The 24,416-nt window shown below is 33.4% G+C and overlaps 2 protein-coding genes across 2 annotated transcripts; one reads left to right on the top strand and one right to left on the bottom strand.

Moving 5' to 3' along the window:
• Positions 1-320: 320 nt before the first annotated feature.
• On the top strand, positions 321-2,485 carry LOC110709636 (ethylene-responsive transcription factor RAP2-4-like). The gene has a single exon (XM_021887845.1). The coding sequence runs from the start codon at positions 1,006-1,008 to the stop codon at positions 2,170-2,172; it is 1,167 nt and encodes a 388-aa protein (XP_021743537.1). The 5' UTR covers positions 321-1,005; the 3' UTR covers positions 2,173-2,485.
• A 6,593-nt stretch (positions 2,486-9,078) lies between these two features.
• LOC110709635 (endoplasmic reticulum-Golgi intermediate compartment protein 3-like) lies at positions 9,079-23,829 on the bottom strand. The gene is made up of 13 exons (XM_021887844.1): positions 23,267-23,829; positions 20,098-20,171; positions 19,903-19,986; positions 19,322-19,402; positions 16,128-16,208; positions 11,844-11,936; positions 11,139-11,318; positions 10,923-10,990; positions 10,774-10,825; positions 10,192-10,245; positions 10,019-10,111; positions 9,728-9,794; positions 9,079-9,579 (listed from the first exon to the last, which is right to left on the bottom strand). The coding sequence occupies exons 1-13, from the start codon at positions 23,406-23,408 to the stop codon at positions 9,488-9,490; spliced, it is 1,161 nt and encodes a 386-aa protein (XP_021743536.1). The 5' UTR covers positions 23,409-23,829; the 3' UTR covers positions 9,079-9,487.
• Between the last annotated feature and the right edge of the window lie 587 nt (positions 23,830-24,416).

Genomic DNA, 24,416 nt, shown 5'->3' with positions numbered 1-24,416 from the left:
GGCTGTGGGCGTGTGAACGCTGCAATCCGGTCAACACCGAAAAACAAACTAGACCCAAACTTTCGCAACTGACACGTGGCAAAATGACTGACACATGGCGATAACATACCCACGTGTCAACCCTCAATTGGACAACAAACCCTGATTAGATACACTTACATCATTCAAAAGACCGTTTACCGGGAGTTAGGAAGGATGAAGAAAAAAAAGCAGTATTACACTGAAAAGACGAAAGTATCCTCAAAATAAACCCACTTATAAAAAAATACTAAAATAAAAAATTAAATGAGGGTAATTTGGCTGCTTATATAATTGGCCTCTCACCATTGCAGTGAGGCAACCCAAAAACACAACAATTTGCTCAAAAAAAGTAAGGCTGAGAGTTTCTCTTTCCCCTTTTTTTCTTCAACCCATTTTTCACAAAAATTGAGTGAGCCTTCAGAGTTCTTCAGATCTGATTTTTCTCTTAATTTTTCCCCCTAATTTCTGTAATTCCCCGCTTCTTGGATTCCCTTTCTGTTGATAATTCATCTGTCTTTTTTGAAAAAATTTAATGGTTTGATGTTTTGGAAGGTTAATTATATCTTATAAAAGTGAGTTTTTATAGAATTTATTTCGAAACCAAGATATCAAGCTTTTGATTTTAAAGAAAGGATAGGTGTTTATTTTTACAGAATCGTGATTCCGATTTTTTAATTTTTGTTTAAAATCGAATCGAAATCTTTTGGGTTTTCAGCTACGAGGGTAAATTTTTACTCCCTCGAAAGTTGGTTTTTATTAAGTTAGAAGAAAAGAGAAGAGAAGAGAAGAGAATTCTATTTGTTTCTACTTCTCTCAATTTTTATTTTATTTTGATTTAGTGTTAATATTTTTGGACTAACCTGTTCTTGAATTTTACTAAGTAGCAGGTTGATTATTTTTATTTTATTTTATCTTGTTTGAATCTCACCAAAAAAAAAAAAAAAAAAAAAAACAAAAATAATTTACTCATTTTGCAGGTTAAAAATGGCAGCAACAGCAATGGATATGATGTTTAGTAATAGTAGTGCACAAATTAGTTCAGACCCATTTGGGAATGAACTAATGGAAGCACTCTCACCTTTTATGAAATCAAATCAATTATCATCCACTCTTCCGCCTTCTTCCCCTTCAACCACCTCATGTTATTCTTTTCCGCCGCCGGCTTCGGCGTCGTTTTGTCTGTCCTCATCTTCCTCTTACAGTCTAGATCCCTCCACCACCACCACCACCACCTCTTTGTTTCAGGATGGTTGCTATTCAGAGCAGGCCCCGTTTTATGGGCTAACCCATCAAGATCCATCAACTACTTATGGGCTTACCCATTTCTTCCAAGCCCAATTTAGTTACCCACAGGCCCAACCCCAAGCCCAAGCCCAACCCCAAGCCCAACAAATGAGCTATTCTTTTCCACCACCACTTCCTTCCTACCAATCCAGTAATATCAATAACTTTCTGTCTCCCAAACCTGTTACCATGAAATCTAACGGTGTTGCCCCGAAGCCGACTAAGCTTTACCGGGGCGTGAGACAACGTCACTGGGGTAAATGGGTCGCTGAGATCCGTTTGCCTAAGAACCGGACCCGGCTTTGGTTAGGTACCTTTGATACGGCTGAAGAAGCCGCCTTGGCTTACGACAAGGCGGCTTATAAGCTAAGAGGTGACTTTGCTAGGCTGAATTTTCCTAATCTCCGCCATGAAGGGTCCCACATCGGTGGCGAATTCGGCGAGTACAAACCCCTTCACTCCTCTGTTAACGCTAAACTTGAGGCTATTTGTGAGAGTTTGGCTAAACAGGGGAATGAAAAACAGGGGAAATCTGGAAAGTCGAAAAAGAAAGATAAAGATATTGTTGTTACTTCATGTTCTTCATCGAGTTGCTGTACGACTGTCGCGGCTGCTGCTTCTAGCGAAGCAGCGTCGCAACAGCAGCAGCAAATTTCACAACAATCGATGATGCAACATGGTGATGTTAAAGCCGAGAGCACCTCCGATAGCGAGGTGGGTTCCGGTGGATCATCGCCGTTGTCGGATTTGACATTTGAAGATAACGAAGACATGGGATCGGAAAACTTCTTGTTGGCGTCGCATCCATCTCGTGAGATCGATTGGGATGCTTTAAATTTGTCTAAGTATGGGTTATTATTAAGTTAGGAGTTAAAATGTGTCATCATAAAACTCATGTAATGTTTTGTGTAAATTTTTTTTCTTTTATTTTTAATTAAATTAGTAGGTTGTTAGTGGGTAGTTTCAGGGCAGGAGTTATCTCTACAATGAAGTTTTTGGAAATTGTAGGGACTCCAACAATCTTCTTTGGTGAGGCAAGTGTTTTTTTTATCTTGCCTTTGATCAAATGAAGGGTAGTTTTTTTCTTATTGTTTTTTTTTATGTTTATAGTAGAAAATTTTAGGATTGTAATTTGATGATCATTTTTAGTGAAGTATTATTATTGTTATTATTATTATTATTATTATTATTATTATTATTATTATTTTGCCATATTGTACTGTATTTATTATTCTAATTTTGTATTATTATTTCTATTACTACGTATTTGCTGAGTTAAAATTGTGAGTGTTGAATAAAATAATAATATGACAAAAATGAGATATTTTGATAATAAAATAATTCAAGAAATAGTAGATGTATAGGACCGATGTATAGAAATGAGAAGTCATTATCAAATGGTGGTGGCATGCACTGGACTGATAAGGTTATAGTCAAGTAAATAATGGAGTGTGGTTGAAAGGAATTGAATTGGACTGATATCCGTCTGAAATCTGAATTGAATTTTACCACAAAGTTTGGTGAACTGTTTATGCTTACAAAATACTCAGATCATAAATTCATAACGTACGTACGAGTAATGTTCAAGATTTAAGGCACAGTTTTTAAGCCATAAGATTTAAGAATATTAACATTAAATTCGTATATTAACGTATTCATGTGAATCGAACAAAAAAATTACATGTTACTTTGTTTTTAATTTTCCTTTCAAAAATTACAATTTGTATCTAACTACATATTACTCGTATAGTCGTATATTCAAAGTTTAGTCAATAGTCAACAAACAGTACTTAAACTCTACCTTATAAAGTCTAGTCCAAGTCATTGTTTGTAGGTGAATGAATGTTGACGAGGACATAGGCTTACTGCTTACACATTATATTTTGGAAATTAATACAGGAACATCTAATTTGGATTAATAATGTATAATTCATATTATATGTACGGCAAAAGCAAGGTTTTTATTTTATTTTATTTTAAAAAAAGAATTATTTGTTAGCCCGTATCAATTTAATTCAAGTTTATGATTGAACATGTCTCAAAAAAAAAAATTAAAAAATTAAAAAATAAAAAATAAAATATATATATATATATATATATATATATATATATATATATATATATATATATAGTATGATTGAACACATCTCTATTATTTTGGTGAAGAGGACATATGCCTACTTGTTCGAAAAAAAGTCCAACTTCGTTAATAGTGTAAATAATTTTTAGATTTAGGTGAAGATATAAGAGTGTTCTAGAGATTGTTTTATATACACCGTAATTATTGTTCTAATCATAATTAAATTTTAATTATACGTTCAGCTTGCTATTTTTAATTTGTTACCTTCTCATTAATTCTTGAGTGTAAAGATAGTTACAAAATCTCAATGTCGGAATTTGGGTAGCTAATAAACTATTGAAATAATTGTCATTCTGAAACTTATGCAACTATTTAATACAGTAATAATGTAAAAATACACTAGCAAAATTTTGTACTTGTGTAAGGGAATTAACTTGATTATGAGGAAATTGAATTATTTATGCTCAAAATGGTTCTATTCGAATGTTTTTTTAAATTTTTTTTATTACTATTTTCTTTATGTTTGAATCATAGATTTTCATCATGTAAAAATCTTCAATTTTGTTATCATCTTTACTACTAATTCATACTCTAATGGAAGGTATGCAACCACACATTATACTTTATTAAGTCTAGTCGATGAGTCCATAACAAAAATGTACTTACGATAGGAAAATATGGAGATTGTACTAATCAATAAATCTAGGTTATAAATGGGTTCAAACAATTGTTTATTTTACACTTGTTGATACAAATTTAGAGTGAACAATCAAATTTTTTTCTTCGGCCAAAATTAATGTTTTACACTATAAAGTTTAATTTTTAAGTATGACATCTTACTATTGATTGAGACTAAATATATACTTCCTTTGTTCTACAAAAACCGCAACAAGGATGAAATTACGCATTCTAAATCACATTTTAAATGTTAAATATCTATAATTATATAAATGTAAAAATTATAAAAAGTTAATATTGTGAAAGTGTTTTATGAGACGAATCTAACAATACTCAACATGACTATATTTTATTTTATGTATAAATTATAATTTATGGTCAAACAAATATAATGAATAGTGCAAAAGTCCAATTGTTGCAATATTACTAGAACGGAGAAAGTAACATTCTGGACTACAAAAATTGAAATAAATCATAATATCTATTGCAAAAAGTGAAAAGAGAGAAGAGATCAAGATCACTACACAAACACAAGAATTTCAAACTAGTAACAACCAATTCAACTCAAAAGGCCAATGAAGGGCAGCCGTTATTGCGGTCAATAATCATGAATTTTGTGAAGTGTGAAATAAAAGTAGGAAAGAAAGTATGCAAGAATATTAAGTTTTTGGGTGGTTGGAAATGTGGATTATTGGATATCCTTTGAGTAAAAGAAAAGCCATAGAGGAAAAAAGGGGCAAGAGAGTGTACATTTTCACGCTTAGTTTGGAATGAAACGGCATACATTAGCTGTGAAACGTGAATGCATACAAATTGCAACGTCACTCTTAAAGCGACGTAATACTGTCTTTATGTAATTATACTATAAAATCTAGCTTAAATACAAATTTTGTTACTATATACTACTCTTGGAGTCTTGGTTGGGTTGAAATAAATAAAAATGAGTGGTATCTATATAATTTATAATTATGTGAATCATATCTATTTACTAATAGTAAAACAAAACGTTGCTGACATCATACTTTCTCCAAATTGTGCACATATCACTTTGACATAAATTTTTTTTTCCCACCAATTTACTATGATGATGTCATTAGTTTTTTTTGTTTATCTAATAAACCTTTTATGTGCTTTATCCTTTATCTCTATTGACTTTTTTTTTAAATTTATTTTAGTATGTTAATATTTCAATGTTCAAAAGTGTTCATTGTGATTTTATTTTTTTTTTTTTATTTTTTTTATAAATGTATATATTTTACAAGTAATATGCTATAGTAGAAATTACTTATCATGTATACAAAAAATTAACAAAGTAGAAAACTTTCTTTCTCCGTATTATAAACAAATCTTACAATATGTTTGTTTAAAACAGTGCATTGCTCGTGAACTAAACTAGTTATTTATAATATATGATAATTACAAGTATGTAAGTTTTGTTCGTAGATAATATACTTTGTCTAAACTTTTAGTTTTATGTTAATAAGGAAAGCCTTTAGTATTCGATGAATTGATGATCTCATAGCACATGCGATGGAGTTCATCGCCTACCTTAAAATAATTATAGTTTATGCGATATAAGGAATTCATGTCTTACTAAACAACTGTTTTGTGAATCATCTCAAACATGTGATATCGTGTCACCCTTCTATCACGCAATAACCAGATTTTCGCTTAAGTCACATGCATAAATCCGTGCAAGTATTCACAACAAAAATCAACATTAATTTTCTTTTATTTTAAAACTAATACAGAGTATAGATCTAACTATAATAAGAAGATAAAACTAGAAATATTAAGCCATCTGATACAAACAACTACTACGTAACAAGTACTCTCTCTGTTCCTTAACAACGTGGCTATTTTTGACATTTATAACTCACATAATAAAGAGAAATATGCACGTAGTTAAGGGACGGAGGGAGTAACAATTATTTTTCTTGTTGCCAAATAAGATCTGTATATACCGTACTTAAAGTGTGTTTTATTCACCTGATTTTTTCATTCTAATTTAAACGAAAATCAAAACTAAGTTACATACTCCGTATAAGATAAAGAAGTTGAGTTACTCCGTATAAATTTTGCCCAATTACATATAGGAGAGGGTATGAGAGATTGCTATATACACCCGAGTGTAACGTACACCCAACTATCTCAAAGTTAATTTTTGCTTTTCATTTGATGACTAAATAAAAAACAATCATTAAAATGAGAGCAAATAATCATGGGTGTACAGTACACCCGGGTGTATAGCACAATTTCTAAGAGGGTATTCACTTGGGTGTAGAGTTAGTTAGATACAGTGTATCTGGTTATCATCTAACCTGAGAATATGTGATATCAATTAATGAATTAAACCGTACATCATAAATGGCCTCTTTCCAAGAAGCTTCATCATGTTCACTTCAATAATTTGTCTCCGTGACTTCCTCGATCGAAAGCAAAATTCAGGAAAAAAGTTTCTTGAATTGGAAAATTATTGTTGCCTCCACGAAAGCCAAAACAAAATGTCATCGAACATTGCGTTTTTTTAGGGTTAAATAATGAAAGAGATTAGTGTCATAGCTGTTGGAGAAACATTAATATTTACAGAGTAATTTTTTACTCCGTATATGTTTGTAAGGATAAATATGTTGTTTTTAAATGAATGATAAATTGATAAGGGTCTTACAAATTATAAATATGGTAGAGAGATTTGAATTTATGACCTATCATACACAATTACACATGCCTTTATCATTGTTAATAAAAAAATACTCGGTAAAAAATATTTAGAGAGACTATTACTACTCCGTATTTATTTTTGTTCATGATTAAAAAGTATTCCGTATAATGTGTAATTGTTCATGAAATGAAAATGATTAACGTTAAATTAGTGTTTGGGCAATGAAGCAAATTAGTATTTCCTCCGTTCTTTTAATATCGCATCACTTGCCTTTTAGGAAAGTTACACAAATATTGCATCACTTCCATTTTAGGACAATAAATATCTATGTTTACACTGCAAATACCCAACATACCCTTACTTTTTCACACTTACTTTTTATTTTATCTTTACATTACATTGACAATTTTGTATTTTTACGTTTCTCCTTCTTACTTTTTCCCACTACCAAATTTTGCCTCAAAAATCCCTATGATGCGATAAAAAAAGAACGGAGGAAGTATGTTAGTTGTAAAAACGCAAAGTGATGATTGGTTGTATTAGTTGTTACTTGTTACTTGTTACGAGTAGTTGTTAAAACCCGCCAATTGGTTTCGACACGCAAGAGTAAAAAGGTTTCCATAGACACTTTGTTATGATGTAGGTGTAAGTACAGTTTTGTCGACAATAAAAGTATAAAAGTATGATAAGCTGTCAAGAACATATTAAAACATGTAGGTGTAAATAACATGTTATTGAAAGCATATTGTGCATCATAATTTCAAATGTAGCATATAATCGTTGGTCAAAAACCTGCCCTTAAATTTCTTAATCTCACAGCAACACAATCTTTAAGGGATTGAATTAAATCTTATGCTCCCCATTTTTACCAGCAATCTCAAACTTCTAGCCTCTAATATTCAGCATAACAGAACAATCTTGACTTCAACAAAGTCGTTGCTTGGGACAACCTTGTAAGCTTGAATCACCTTTTTCTCTAATACACTACGAGTATTAATCATAAATAACTTACTTCTCAATCTATGGTCAATCACTAATTAAAATTTCAGTCTCAGGGTTCACCTAATACAACCAAGTTGTTGACCTTTATCACTGGGGAAAAATATAATCAGTATAGCAAACTACGGAGTAATTTGGGACGAATAGGGTGTATAAATGGAGTACGGAGTACGGGTGTAGTTATTACTCCCCCAGTCCATTAAGTTTTGGCCATCTCCAGTTTTCTCTTTGTTAAAAGTTGTATTGAGTCAGTAGGTAGTTTTATTGTTTAGTATGTGGGGCAGTAATAAAGTAGAGAGAAATTGTAAGAACTACGTTAATTACCGTCTTTTAAAGATGAACTAAAGAGAAAAATCGGACAATCTTTAAAAGACGAAGGGAATATTAGATAACGCCATCGCATAAGTATTGTTGCAAAACAAAATGCGTTAAGACAAATGGACTAGAATCCTTGCAAGCTTGGTCATTGGTACAACATCCATACTTAAAGACATCATTCTAACAATAGATAAGAGTAAGTGGATTGGACAATACTAGAATATAGACATTATATTCCGATAAACTCGTACCATGCTTTTAACGAAGTCATTTTCTCCACTAAATTCAGCACCACTAACATTATAATCATCTCTTTTCACATACAAACACACATAGTCTATCTAGTATAGTGGAGGGCAGGCCACCTTATCACTATTCTTGATTCTTATTCTCCCTTCTTTTTGGAGAGTGAGTGAGTTTTGACTTCTGATGTTCATACATTAAAAAGTTACCAAGTGGAAACTGCAGAAAATTTTATCGGCAGGCAGGCAGGCAGGCTATCAAGATTATTCTTGATTCTGGTTCTTTGAAAACTCGGAAAAATATTCTACGAATTGGATCGTGTCGTATCGTTTTGTTTACTCCATCTATTTTTGGTGGTGATATGTGATCTATACCACTCTTACACTGATATCTGTTTAATGTTTGTTTGAAGGTAGGTATCGCGAAAGATAAAGTATGACAAAAACGTGCCATATCGAAGAATATGAACCTTCAATTTAAAACTCAAGGTAACGATGGCTTACTGCTAGATGTCGATGTTTCCACTTCATTTTGAAATGAGTCACTTCAGATTTGGTACTCAAACCTACAGTTAAACAATAGCCTTTATAACGCATCTAACAATCGCCCCAGTAGACGCCCAGGTGGCTCGTGCTTTATACAGCTGCAAGTGTCATCTTGTGCCGCTTTGCAGCTTAAATTCCTGCAATATAACCAAGCAGATTTTGCACGATCTAGGGACAGTGATAGATTAACCTTGATATTACGTGATGGCCAATTTGATAAAGCAGACAACTTTCTAATTGTTAGCTGATTTCCAAAGAGGAATAGATTTGCAAGACTGATAGCTCGGAGGGAGTGTTAGAATGTTATTTTGGTCTCGAACTATCTCTGCGTACCAGAGGTTTGGGACAACTACGAATTGGCATCCACAGTGAGAAAATGATGTGCTCATTTGTGAATAAAATTTACAATTGTGGTGCAGCAAGAAAGCATTAGAGGTACATAAAAAAGAAAAGATCTAGAATTCCTGAATGATTTAATAAATATTGAAAGAAAATCTATCCTTAAGTTATGACAAAATTGTTCTTGTATGATCAGAGTCATCAGAGTATCTGGGACTGCATTGCAGCTGAAGATAATTTCCCTTCTGCGTACAGACATGAATCAGGAAGCTTGTGAAACTTCGACAATTGCCCCTAGCTCAGCTAGCAAAAATTCCCTCAACTAAATTTGCCAATTTCCATCTTCTTCTTGATTGCCTTTTGCCCATGATAAACAAAGGAGTCCAGAATCCCCGAGACAGTGAAAACACCTGAATCAACAAGCCAAAAATATATACACTACATAAGACAGTCAAAATGTGAAAGGAAACGGCTAATGAGGAATGATAGTCAAATGATTAGGGTAGGAACGAGATGAGAGTTTTGGACTGCAAATGCAACTGTGATAAAGGATGTTACCTCCAACTATAGCACAAACATTTGTCAAGAAGTGTAAAAAGGAAATGTGTTCCTCTTTAAAAGTCACCTAAGCATAAATAAAAAAAAGGAATTATTGGAGCATTCAAATATTTATGCTGGTTTTCTACGATAATTTCTTAAATCGAACAACAAATTCAGATGATAACGCACATCAGTTTAAGTTAACAAAAAATCTCTTCAAAATTGAAAATGTAGGATATACATTTGCCACAAAATTCCAATGTTTACCAGTAAAAGAGGACATATCTTTCATCCTGTGAATGAACTCACCTTAATTGGAGATAGATCATAAAAAAAGAAGACTCCAGGCAGAGTTGAAAAGTGGCCTGCACTAGCACTCTTAAAGTGCTCAGTGACAGAAAACTGCAAGGACCAAGGTAAGTTCTGTCACCATATTGCTACACTGAACGGCTCTATGCTAATAAATTGAAACCAAATTTTACCTGATTTGAATTAATAGCATGCCCATTTACATCTGTGTATACGGTAGGTACCACCTGTAAAACAAATGAAGTTCAATTAAGCATCTACAGCAGGCATACTCCAGTACTCCTAAATGAAAATAACACTGAGTAACAATATCCACCTCCTTGACGCAAGTTGCAAATATGGACCCATACAACAAAATCAAGAAGGGTTCCACAACAATATTAGGTGTATCAATGATTAGATTGTACAAAGTATAAGTAATGCAAACAAGAGAATCGATGATGGTGTATGTAGAATGTAATCATAAACCCACTATTTATTTTATGATGGTGCATGATGCAAAAATCAAGATTTCCATCCAAAGGATACCACCACATGTCTATGACTTTGTAATCAACAATCAACATGTCTGTTGGCTATAAAGTGGTAGTTTTAAAATTAGGAACCTGATTTCAGAAGCCCTATAGACAAGTGTAAACTTATCTACATATACCCGAAAAAAAAAAAAAATCTAAATGCTGTTAACAACACAAATGAATGAGCTGAACTGTAAAAAAAAACAAGAGAGAGAATTGTGCACAAGACAGTAGACTAACCTTGAGAAAGTATTGGTACATCCCATTTGGTGTATTGTGTGTCCAGGTCACACTAAATTAAAACCAAACAAATTAATTGATTGTGGACAAATTAAAAGGCTTTAATTACACTCAAATACTCAAAGCTAGACAGGGAAGTGGAGGCATACCCATCAAGGGGGTTTACAACACCAGGAAAATAGTCACCAAAAGTCAATCTATTGATTTTGTGACTTATCTGCAAAAGTATACATTCGGCGTCCATTAAAAACCCTCAATATGATAACAGCAAAAATAATGAAAGTACAGCAATATGCTTTCAGAATAGCAGTATGGAAAGAGAGAATGTTTCAAAGAAACAAGATAGCAGCACCAATATGACTAACATTGAAACTATCCTTTTGGAATGCCAATAAATCATGGACATGAACCCCTGACTGTTGAAAGCTTTTTCCAGGCGCAAAATGAAAATTTCCGGCAACCTTATTGACTTCCAAAAATCCATAGATATTACATCCTTCACCTTCTTCACCCTTAACTTTTTGTAGAAAACCTTCCCTTTTACACTGTATGTCACAGGAAAAGAAGATAATGTTAACAGGACATACAGTGAGGATTGGCAGACACCATGTCAAAAATCATAGATATTTTACAGAAAATGCATTCGAAGAAATCTAATATTGGTTTAATTGTTGACATTTACAAAAAGTTAAGAGTGAAATAAGATACAAAAAATTTCCAGTATACACAACATTGTTCCCTAGGAGAATATTGCAAATAACTAATATAATTCAATTGATAGCATGGTATAAATATAACTTAACAAGGATAATTTCATACAAGCGGCCAAAACCCAAGACAAATGCTGCTCTTTCAATGAAAAACACACTAACACCAGTCCTTTCTATTAAAACTTTCAACTGCATCCACTAATGGATGTATACGGAGCAGTATAACATCAGACTGGATACCAATGTGGTTGAAGCGCTCCTTCCCTTCCATAATAAGTTCTAGTTATATTGCAGAATGGACTCCAACAATACTTACCTACAAATACAATGTTAAAATGACTATACATTTAACTAACAAACCTGGTCAATTAAATCAGGGTTTGAAACTGCCCAGCCCTTCTTCCTATATGCTTCACGAACTTCTTCACAATTGTTGCAACAATCATCATCTGCCTGCAAAATTACAAAATATTTGCTCACATTCAGGAAAAGAAAGATGTTATCATAAACAGTGAACAAAGTAAACATATCATCCCAAGAAAGATATAATCTCACGAACTTTTATAGTTACCAATGGGCTAAAAATCATGAACTGGAAAGCAGAGCAATTACTTCGAGTTTACATCGATAATCATGCGAAATATAAGAGGCCAACCGCCAACATTACAAACTATGAAATGGACAAGGTTTTTTTTTATTTATTTATTTATTTATTTTTATTTTTTTTATTTTAAATATACATATAAAAGTAGAGTATACTTTGTTGCAGGCATTGGTTCTGAAACTAGCATTTGCTAAGTGAAGAGACAATAAGGATAATAGAAGTGCCCTATAGTTTCACTACCTCAGGCTTGTAGCCAACTCTACTCAAATGATTCTTGCTAGCATTTCCGACATTTAATGGGACATCATTAGCAGAGCGCATTACCTTTGAAAATTCAAGTATAAAAAGTATACTCTGCAATGTTTAAGATTGTCCTTTCTTTATAGAGTATAATTATAGGACATGCTCCTGGATATCTAGAGTTATGGGCCTTATTTGGCCAATGGCCTTTAGCAGATGTCCCTAGTTAATTGCAACATGCCTTTTTCGGCAAGATTTTTTCTGCAATTGCCGCCCACACTCATCCACCGACATACTTATCTCCACCGCAAGTTCAAAATCCAATAAAGAATGGCCTTTATGTAATGACATGACCTTCTTTTAATTCCATACTTCTATAGCCTCAAAAGTTTTAAGGTATACTGATACGTCCACAATGGTTCCCCCTCCCCTTGCTACAAAAAAGATGACTTCCATTAAACAACTCCACTAGTACATAGCACATTAGAAGGGTTTTCTTCGCTACAATTGTTGCCAAAATTATACTAAATCAACTTATGATTCAAGTGGACTTTTCCTACCACTTTTGCATAGTAGTTCACAAAGACAGGTCCATGTCCAATCACATCAATGCACATCTAAAAAAGACTTAAACTACAATCTCCCTATGTAAATTTGGCTACAGCCCAAGAAAACCTAGATAAGATGTTAGTGAGGCTCAAACCAAACAATATATTCCTACTTGTTCAAGTAGAGCTCTAGCTGTCAATCTCCATAGATGTAATTTGGAACGCAGGATATTTTATCAGAAAAAGAATAGCCCTCACATAAGAAATCTGACTGAAGTAGTGGACAAGGAGAGAACTCTAAACCTATAGGAAGCCTTCCTAAAACTATATGCCTTGACAAATGCTGAAATTAAAAATTCCTACCTCTCTAGTCTAATTGTCCTTGAATAAACAAGGAACATTGATCTTACACCTTTGGCAGTAGATGAATCTTAACTCTACTTTTATTAATGATTTGAGCACGATCATCTGCTAACTTGTTGCCATGACTTACAAAAGCAATCTATTCAACTACCTCCTCATAGCCAAAAGTCACACAACCATTTAGTTAAAAGATCTGAGTGGCCAATAGAACTCGCAACACCACATTCTCAACCATCCCCCCCCCCCCCCCCTTCTCCACACATCCACACACACACACAGAGATAAAAGATATTTATATTAAAAAGGAAGACTACAAAGATACAATCAGGGGACAAAAAGTCCTCAAAAACTTAAACCTCCAACTATGAAAGAGATAAATCCTTACGGAGAAATCTTTCATGAGTACTGATTCTTCAAATTTAATATTGAATTTCAGATTATCTAGTACACTAATACAATGCTACTTCCTACAAAAATCTGGGACAACACTTTTAAAATCTTTACTCAATGGATAGATTGATCTATTTTACGTTATCAACAAGATCCTCGGCTCCTTACATAAAAATGGCCTAGCACCGGCACACCTTTGAGTCTTTGACTATTGATATCTATACTCAAGTATTAAATTTTTTTATTGAAAGTTAATATTTCAAAAGAACACATTAAACAAAACTAACAAGATCCACATGACTGCCTTTTCTTATATATTACGGAGAAATAAATAAAAATGGACTATTAATAAAGTTTGCCCAAAGAATATGTGATTTTTAGGGGAGGAGGGAGTCTGCGGAGAACACGTATAAGGCTCATTACACCAAATATAGTCTGATTTGAGTTGTGCTTGGCTTTTAGCTTAAAAAACCCAATGTTTTACAAATCCAAAGTTGACCAGGCAAACTAAAAGCTTAGTTAAGCTTGAGGAAGCTCGAGCTTTATTAATTTTAAAGCTTAGCTTATTCTGGTTATAATTCAAGACACTTGACTCCATTACAAACCTACTTTAATCCAAAACCGCCTTATAACTGGTTTGCACCTGCAATATGACTAGGGGTATAGGTTTGCATAAAAACATGGAAATGGGAGAAACTAAGTAATACACATGTTTATGAAAAAGGATACATAGGAAATGCAAAAAGAATAATACTGATGGACAACATGCCTGGTCAAACCAATTAAGAAAACTGATGTCCTCAACCATTGTTATAACATTTAATCATTTATAGATTGTTATCTCAATCTGTGTTCTTCATTCTTTCTCTCCTAGCTTTCAAGTGTCAAATCCACCAAATAAAAAATCTGTGAACTTTTTCTCTCCTCACTCAGCTTCTTTTCTCCACTAAACCCCAATCTGAGATACTAGACTCTGTTCATCCTTTCATCCTTTTTTGCTGTACTATATAGCACAAAACAACAGAATCAAGTTTCAGAATCAAACATTTCTCAAGTTGTGCCGAAATTCAATTGCCTAACACCGTCTTTTTTAACTCAGCATATGTTACTCCCAAAGACACAGCTATGAGAAATCTATGGGAACTTGATTTGCAGAATCGAAGATCTGGGAGCTATCAGCCTATCATTCATGCGTAAGTGATTATTAATTTCTTTTCGTTCCGGGAAGAAGAAACATGTGCGTACTATGATTTCTATTTTTCAAGCCTTTTCTCAAGCATCAACTATCATGAAATATTTTGCTTTCTCTAGAAACATTTCACAGCATTTTGGAAAAAGATTTAGGCCATTTGTTTTGGAAGTGTTTGTTTCAGAAACGGATAATTGGCCTCTGGAATTAGTTTCCAAGCAACAAAATAGACAGTAGATCACAATGTAAGGCTATAGAAGCTAAGTTACTTCCAAGAGGCTTTCAAATAATACCATGAGTCACACCAACACCCAGGCATAAACAGAGAACTCAATAATACCACCTTTCAAATGATCCTTTGAAGTAATATAACCCAGTTTGATGAACCTCACTGCTAGGCACATCACCCTATAACAAAGTCTCCCAAAGAGAAGCTATGTTGCACAAAATGACTCGAATACTAGAAATGGGAAAACCTCAAGCCTGATCCGTTTTCATTAGCACGGAAACAGTGGGGTTTCCACAACCCAGAAGTTTCCATGCTTCTTAGAAGAGAAGAAACAGGTGTATCCTAACAAAGTCTATCACTAAACTGATACTTATTTAAGATTGTGCCATTTTTCATTTAGAAAGTTGCATATTTTGCACCATTTCTACTTTGGGTATGCAGTCACACTTTTATTTGTGTTCACACGCCAAATACCCATCCTACCCTTAATCAAACTTAATATTTACCTTGTTACCTCACTTTCACTCTCTTTCCTTTGTTTGTAGCCACATGGACATTTTTGTTATTTAATTCCTTCCCTAATTTTTGTGCCCAACTCAAATGGTGCAATTAAAATAAATAAATAAAAAACCAGGAGGAAGAATTATCAATAACAAAATATGCAAATATGATGTCATGTGACTAATATGAATGAGAAAGATTGTCTCACTCACTACTTATAAGTCACAATGGCGGCTAAGGGCCTAAAATAAATGTGCTGAGAAAACACTTGAAAAAAATTCCAAGTATAAGACTACAATAAATTAATAACTCACACAAGTTAATGATGCCATCAAACTACAGTTACATGGTATTCTACCCAACCCCAGACTTTAATCCCAAATCTAAATTTCTAAAGTCTAAAGGCTTAGGAGAAATGAAGCTTGCCATCAAACTAAACAAACATTCTTGTAATCTTGTGTAACATGTTCCAATATAAATGACAGAGAATAAACTTAAATAGCGTGTGTGAGTACGGTGTTTACGTGTGTGAGGCTATGCCGCTATGTTATAGCCTAAAAGTTGACACAAAAAGCCATACCGCTTCAGCACCATAGCACGAGCCACAATAAGTCTCATTATGTTCCAGCCTGCCACCATGTCTCTGTAACGGCTTCTCAATCTACAATAATTTTTTTAAAAAAATTAGTCAGTATAAATGGCAGAATAAGAAAATGAATATTGCAACTGAGTCCCTATTATTCTAGTAATCATTTAATTTGTACAGGTTGCAAATTTAGATGGAAACAATGAAAATCTGGCTCACATAAGACGACTGTCCAAAAAAGTGCATGAGTAGTTCAAGCTATCTAGATTCAATCAATTTTGTAATATTCATAATTTTGAGGTTACTCTTCAAGGCAAAAGATTAGAAAGCACAAGTTATAGTTTCTTTTTTTTTAGTCCTTCGAAGTTCAAACTTAAATTAGGAAGTGACAGGACAGAGCGTCAATATATCATGTTAGGTAATGAGTTCAAAATAAAAGTTTTTCTTTCTTGAAATATTTTCAGCAAAGTAATTAACAAACACAAGCAAGTAATACGTCAATCGCTCCTTCAACAAAACTCCTAGTTTTAACAGAATAATTGTCATAGTGATAAGGAAAATTTTGCCATTTACAATCTTTAGTATAAGTGACTTTGAAAATAAAAGTTTTACTTTAGAAATAATGTAAGTTACGAAATACAACCTTAAAAGAAAATAAAGTATTGAAATTCGATACTTTTTTAGCATTCTCATTGGTTGGTATAAATTAAGTCATGGTTAGTATTTCTATGATTTCACTCTTAACTTTTAATGTAACATTCATAAAAGGCGGTAAAGTTTAGGGCTGAGTAAAACTACCCGAAAAACCAAAAACCCGATCCGTAACCGTTTCAAAAATTAGGGTACCCGATCCAATAACCATAACGGTTCGGGTACTCTTCCGATAATTTATTATCGGGTTTGGTTATTGGGTATCATTTTGAGATTAACGGTTACCCGCTCTGATCTAATAAGCAATTTTTTGGTTTTTTTCCTACTTAAATCTATTTTTCCAAAATCTAAACTCATACTTTATTTCATAATCACTTTATAATATCAATGATTAGTAATAATATTAATAATTTAGTTAAGATCATGTGGTATTGTTGTTAATTAGTGTTAAATGATATCATAATAACTACATTATTAAGTTTTTATCATTATTGGATACCTTATTGAGTACCTGATAACCGATCCGAAAATCCTAGTACCCGAACTTATTGGTTCGATTTGTGGATATCAATTTTAGTGATACTGGTTATCGGTTACCCGAACCGTTAGTACTAACGGTACGGGTACCCGTCCCATGCTTACCCCTAGTAAAGTAACAATTTCCTAGTAAAGTCCTATATATATATATATATATGGACTTTTATACATAGCCGTGTTTGGTGAAAAACTAAAACTGATCGTGTTAGTGAATTTTGACTAGCTAATTGTATTAATTGATTTGACTAATTGATTCTATTAGCTTATTAGCATAAGAGCATATGGTAAATAGCTTATTTCTTAAAGTTGTTTGACTATACAAAATGAACAATAAGGACATTGACATATTTCACTGTGGTAGGGTTTTATAGGTTCAATGAAGGTATAATTGTCATTTCACCTAAAATACTTGAATAAGCTAATGAAAAAGCTCCGTCAAGCAGCTTATTGAAAATGAGCTTATTAAGTGGAATAAGCTCATTAATTCAGCTCACCACCAAACACCCCAATTAGCTTATTGTAGTGGTCAATCACCCAATATTGGTCAAATAAGCTAATTTTCCCCAATAAGCACTTTCCAAACACCTCCACAAAATGTCCAATGTTCATGGTACGAAAATGCGTCCGAAACGTCGCGTATCGCCCATTTAGTAGCGGATTTGAAGATTACTGAACCGAGATTTGCCGGTACGACATGCTGCTTTTTAAAAACCCGCAATTTCAGCCGCATCGGCCGTTTTGAACAGAATTTCGGCCAGTTCGAACAATTTCCGGCGAGGGCTATCGACTACTCCATAAAAGTCGACCCTTTTTCAGTTCAAAAGTGAAAGTCCATTTCTTTTTGTTTTTTTAAATAATGAGTCAGAGTGTGTGACAGCTTGAAGTTTTATCTTTTGTTTTTACTTAGAATTTAAACCTGACCCCACCAGCACTTGAGCACACTCTTCCCTTTTTTAATTTTTTCCCCACGTGACCCCGGAGTTTTTCCCACTTTTAATTTCTAGCGCATAGAACTATAGATTAGGAATTTAATTTTAAAATTAATCCAAAAAAGTTACAGTAGTAAATTAGTAGTAATAAAAAGTTCTATTGAAGTTACTGAAAGTACTCCATAGTAATAATACTATGGAGAAATTTAGCATATAAAATTTTCAAAAATTATGAAAAAAATTATTATAACACATAAAACTAAAATATAAAATTCATGCGCGACAACCGCGATGCAATCCGCGATCAACGCATCAGTCCTGCTACCGAAATACCGCGACCATTTCCGCAATCGCGACCAAAATCGCATTTTTGAACCATGCCAATGTTATAAGATAAAGCTAATCTTAATTGAGGCGATAACACTCTATGTAGGATACAACCCAAAGTACAATTACCTTTGCAATGAAGCGGGTTTAAAAGAATTTTCTAAAAAACATGGGCTCCATTCACGTATATTTAAACATGATAGTGTCATGGAAAAGACTCAAAGTTAATTAGCAACATGCATGGTACGTCTAAGAACTTTAGATGGAAATTGGAAACAATACATAAGCAAGACAAAAAATTACCACTCAAAATAGCTACTTCCACTGTTTTTTAATACTTGCCACACACATTTTTTCACAGTATTTAAGAAAAGTGGGACTCACATGAATTAATACATGTAAAATGGGGATAAGAGATTGTTAGGAGTATAATTAGTGGGCCATGAGCTTAAAATAAGGGTAATAGTACAACTTTTAACAAAAAAAAATTTCCAATTATAGTGTGATGCAGGTATTGTAACATTTCTATTTTAAGGAAGTGTTACAAGTATTAAAAAATGGAAGAAGTACATATTAATTCATAATTTTCTCATTATGTAATCCCATCTGATACAGTAGAAGTAACACCAAAAAATTAATGGATTTAATTTTATAAACAAGCATTGTTTTAGAAGTGGAGCCTGTGGAGGATATACTTGGTGTTGCTTTCATGAATTGAACACAGCATGACAATTTCATACTAACCTTGGGAGCACCGATACCCTCTTGTCGTGTCTCTATCACATTCCCATGGGAGTCTAATCTTTTTTTGATTATGTCATGTTTCTGCATGTCAAAAAGAACCAAGACAAACCAATTAAGAAAGTGATGAGGCCATACATTGTAAATTGCATCTCCACCAATTAAAGATCCTGAAGGTTTTGCATTTAATGGATCTTTATACAGGCTAAAAGTTCATCATGTAACAAAAGTATGAAACAAAGTGTCCAGTGGGAACATTTATTTTGCATTGCAATTATTCATAAGCCCACTTTCTAGACACAGTTTCTCACCAGGAGAAGATACGAAAGGGGAAAGGGGGTTGAGAACCATCTGTCATATTTCATCAGCAGCACAATACATATTTTCACAAACTAAACACCTGATCCTATAATATTAAATTAAAGCTCATTCGAGGCCAAAAGGCTGAAGCACATATCAGAATGCAACAGACTAACATAGTATCATTATTGTTCATTTACAACAGAAACAATAATTCAAGCAAATAAACATTAAATTAGAGAAATATATATATGCGAAGACAAGTCACTGCATGGATTACATACTACATCAAGGTGCTGCTCTCCACTAATATCCATAGCATCAAGGCTGAGAATTGAACATGGTAACGCGGGGAAAGTAATATCAAACTGCATGTTATCACAGAATTGATGATGAGAAACTATGTTAGCTAAAAGAAAATAAAGTCAGAGGTGTTGAATTTACAAAAACTTTAAGCGAAAAAAAGGAAATTACACTACATTGATGCGTAGGGTTTCTCCTCTTGAAGTATCAACTACAAGCTGTGTTTCAGTTACAGCATTTAAATATAGGCCTGCAATTACATTAGAAACACATTATTATAATAATATAAAGAAAAAGAATTTTCAGGACAAGAGATGAGCTTTAAAACAACTTGAACCCTCTGGCAACATCTTTAGTTGATAAAGAACAGATTTATTCCTAATATAGTTGAATATAGACATATGCAGCGTAACCTTCCTATCTAGAAAGGCTATTATACAATATCTCACCAAAACAAAGTTAGTTGTACTGCACATTTATACACAGATTTCCTCTAATTTTAAAGTATAATCTAGTAGAAGTCATCCCACTTCCCCAACACATGATTATATACCGGAAAACGCCAAAGTTAAAAGTGCCAAAACACAAGAATAATGATTGAAATCACCCGACTAAACTATAAGACCAACCTCCCTCCTCCCCTAAAAAACACATATTCACATTAAACCACTTTTAGGTACATTTCCTATTACTTTTTCTCTATATGCGTCTGGAAGCATGACAAGTATTTCTCACATTGTTAGCAACATAGGAAGCTGACATAAATTCATTCAATCAGGGATTTACAGCACCCCAAATGCACCTGAAGTCGAAATTCTTATGTTATTTAAGCACAATAGCATAACTCAGATATCAGACAGTAATTTCTCAAGGACAATAACAGGCGAATAGCTAATGGAGGTACTTCAGCCTAAGAAAAACTGACTTTTGGATAGGCAGACAACGCAGATCTAATATATTAAGGCAGCTCGAATAACAATGGACCAGCCCAAATAAGTTACTTCAGGTTAAGAAAAATGAACTTTTGGATAGGCAGACAACAGCTGATCTTAAATATTAAGGCTGCTCAAACACAAATGGACCAGCCCAAATAAGGCACTATGCTAGAAGACTTACATACCTTGATTCCCAGGTTGAATTTATAAAGATAAGTCACATACGTGCAAACATTAGATATTATTTGAGGATAAATATTAATGCTACAAGCACATATTTAAATTATATAGAAAAGGTTCTCTAGAGGTTACCTCCCTACTCCAGGAATTTAAATAAACTATAATGCATGATAATTATAAACAAAACAAAGCTTTTGCTCTGAGATGCAACAAAAGCAACTCACACTTTAACTTCCTAAAGCCATTGGGCTTCTCTATGCAACAGGACATAAAAAAACAAAGACAAGTAACAGGAAGTATCAAGATTTAGGATCAGCATCAGGGGCACATTTTTTTTGGGGGGGAAATTCTAACTGGTTTGGAATGCCCAGAATAATTGTCACTTCTGAAGCTAATACAGTAGCATACATTTTTTTTTTAACCTATTTCTCATAAGATGTGGTTAAATTCCACTCAGGAGCAGAGAATTCTGAGTAAAGTGCTCCAATAGATCCAATCTCTAGCAGAAGGCTGCCAATGGTACATCAAGACTGATCATTCAAGTAATTGATAAAGCTTCTGATATTTGCAAGAGATAAGAAAAGTATTGTTGAGGCCTTAGGGATTTCAAAGGGAGGAAAAATGTGCTAGAAGAAGAAACCAAAAACCTGGGCTCATTGAGAAGGAACAGGTTAGTGATTTTGATCAATAATTTCATTGCTTCAGGTCCAATGGAAATTGTTCTGTTTAATTTCTATTGTTGCTAGATTATAAATTAATAGTGGGAATTTTTTGCCAGCAATTCAGTGAATCAAAATTTTGAACAATAATGAATTAGACTTTAACCCATCAAGAAGCCAGCGTGTCACAAACTCACAACTAAATGAACATACTTTAGTTAAATAAAGTAACGAAATTTGCCTATTATTCAAACAGTTTCTAAGAACAAAACCTCAATTGCCAAGGTAAACAGTTTCTCGAAAAAACAGAAATCTCAAAAGTACTAATTAATGATCTTGCATCAGCTAGTGTTCAAGATTTAAGTCCCTTCACATGCACACTCTGAGCAGGACACTACTAGCAAATAGCTTCACACAACTTCACATATATTGCAAATCCAATGTGACAGCGCAAAATCAGGTATTTTGTCTCAATTCCTTAAGTTTCCTTCAAATTTTTTATTTGGATGTACAGAACATCAAACCTGAAAGAGAATATCCTGAAACTAGAATTTCTAATAGTTTCCTACATAATCCATCATTGTTCCTAATCACTTCAGTCAATACCAAATTCTTCAATAAGAACTAATAATAAAACCATTGTATAGCACATCCACCTAATAACTAACAAAAATCCACCTAACTCATACCAATCGTCCACATTCATACACCATCTGTCCATAACTATGTCCTTACTCAAAATAATGAATAATCAAGATCAAGCAGAAAAAAAATCTTGAAAATTAAGACAAGAAATTACAGGAAATATGTAAAACAATAACAATCAGAGATACAAATCTCATTTTAATTCATCAAGAGCTGAGTCGATTAACTATAATTTCGAGGCAGAGGGTAAAGTTTTTAAGTAAGAAAAAAACTAGATCACCAAGGTAAACAACTTCTCTAGAGAATAGAAAAACTCAAAAGTAACCAATCATAATAGGTCATGCATCATATCATGTTCGCAATTCCGATCCCACAAATTGCACACTACGAGTAGAATTCTACTAACAAACATTCAACAATGTCTATAACTTTTTGCTAATTCAAGACCACACAAAATAATCTCTCTCACTTCAAATCCTATTAACAATAAAATGCTCATTTAGATCCTAAAACTCGATTAACTAAAACTTTCCTACACTATTCGTCATTGCTCCCAATCATTTCAATCCAACACATATTCCTTCCTTCAACAAGTATAGCACATCCACCTAATCATCACCAAAAATCAACCTAATTCACACCAATCATATAGCTTACAAACACAACCACCACATCCTTATCTCAAATTTCGATACCAATTACGAAACAAATCACAATTCCTCGCTAAATTCAAACACAATAACCACATCCTTATCATCAACTCAGATTCCGATACGAATTACAAAACAAATCACAATTCAAGCAAAGTACAAACATAATAATCACATAATTAGCTCAAAACAATAAATTATCAAGATCAAACAAACAAAAACCCTCAAAATCATAAAAACAACAATAATCATAAAGAAGAGAGAGAAAGAGCGTACTAAGTTCGGAGAAAAAGAGGAGAAGCATAACACAAGATGATACAAGAGTGATGACACCACCAGATAACGTCCTACTGTAGAAATCTTCATTGATTTTAGGATAAGCATCCAAATTCCGTATCTTATTGAAAATTCCTTCCATTTCTCTGCAATTTATATCCTAAAATTTTTCCAATATTACACCAAAAAATTTGGAGAAAATTACTGAAAATAATGAGGCGCAAAATTGTTGAAGTCTGATAGAATTTGACTGAATTCAAATCAGTTCAACGAGCAATGGATCTGAAGCATGGAAGAAAGTTCTGGAAAATTCTGGGTTGGTTGAAGAGGAGAGAGAAAATGGACGAAGTAGAGAGAGAAAGAGGAGGAGGAGATGGTAATTGAGGTATTTTCGCCGGAGAAAGAGAGGAGAAATTTTTGAGAGTGTTGCTGATTTGTCTGCTTCGCTGGATCTGCGGTCCAATTCTGCGCCGTCAACTTTTGGGTTTTGGGCCTTTGTTTTGGATGATTATATTTGGGTTTTTAAATTTTGTAATGGACCATAGTTTATTGGGCTTTGAATTCGTTGTAACCCATATCATATATCGTTGGGCTTAGGGTCTTATTAACCATTGCAACTTTCAGACCCTTATCCTATAATAATCCCTTCTGTTTTTATAAGTGTTACACTTATCAAATGCGGTCGTAGTTTAATAAATGTCACACTTCCTTTTTTAACAAAAAACTACATTTTAATATCATATCTTTCTCTTCTCATGGTTCCCACCCAAACTAACCCCACTATCTTATTGAAACATGGAGGAAGTACACATTTGTTTTTTTTTTTTTTTTTTTTTTTTTATAGTATGGCCCATTCGGTTCGCCAAAGCTTAGCTCCGATTACATTTGGATCCGACCTCAGTTGCACACCTGGCTAACGATGGGTGAGTCTCCCGACAGGATTTTTCTTCATTTGGTGAGGCTCGAACTCAAGACCTCTCTTAAGGGACATCAAATTGCTTACCACTTCAGCCTACTCTTGTTGGTAGACCTTTAGCTTATGATGTATATAGTTATATACTCCACATGAGTTGGTATTATGGAGTAGTAATAAGCTTATACTTCCTCAATTCTAAATTAGTGAATCATTTCTTTTTATGACATTTGTTAA

This window comes from Chenopodium quinoa, unplaced genomic scaffold (assembly GCF_001683475.1).
Source record: "Chenopodium quinoa cultivar QQ74 unplaced genomic scaffold, ASM168347v1, whole genome shotgun sequence".
NCBI lineage: Eukaryota > Viridiplantae > Streptophyta > Magnoliopsida > Caryophyllales > Amaranthaceae > Chenopodium > Chenopodium quinoa.
The sequence above is the reverse complement of the archived record's forward strand: the minus strand, read 5'-3'. Positions and strand labels throughout refer to the sequence as shown.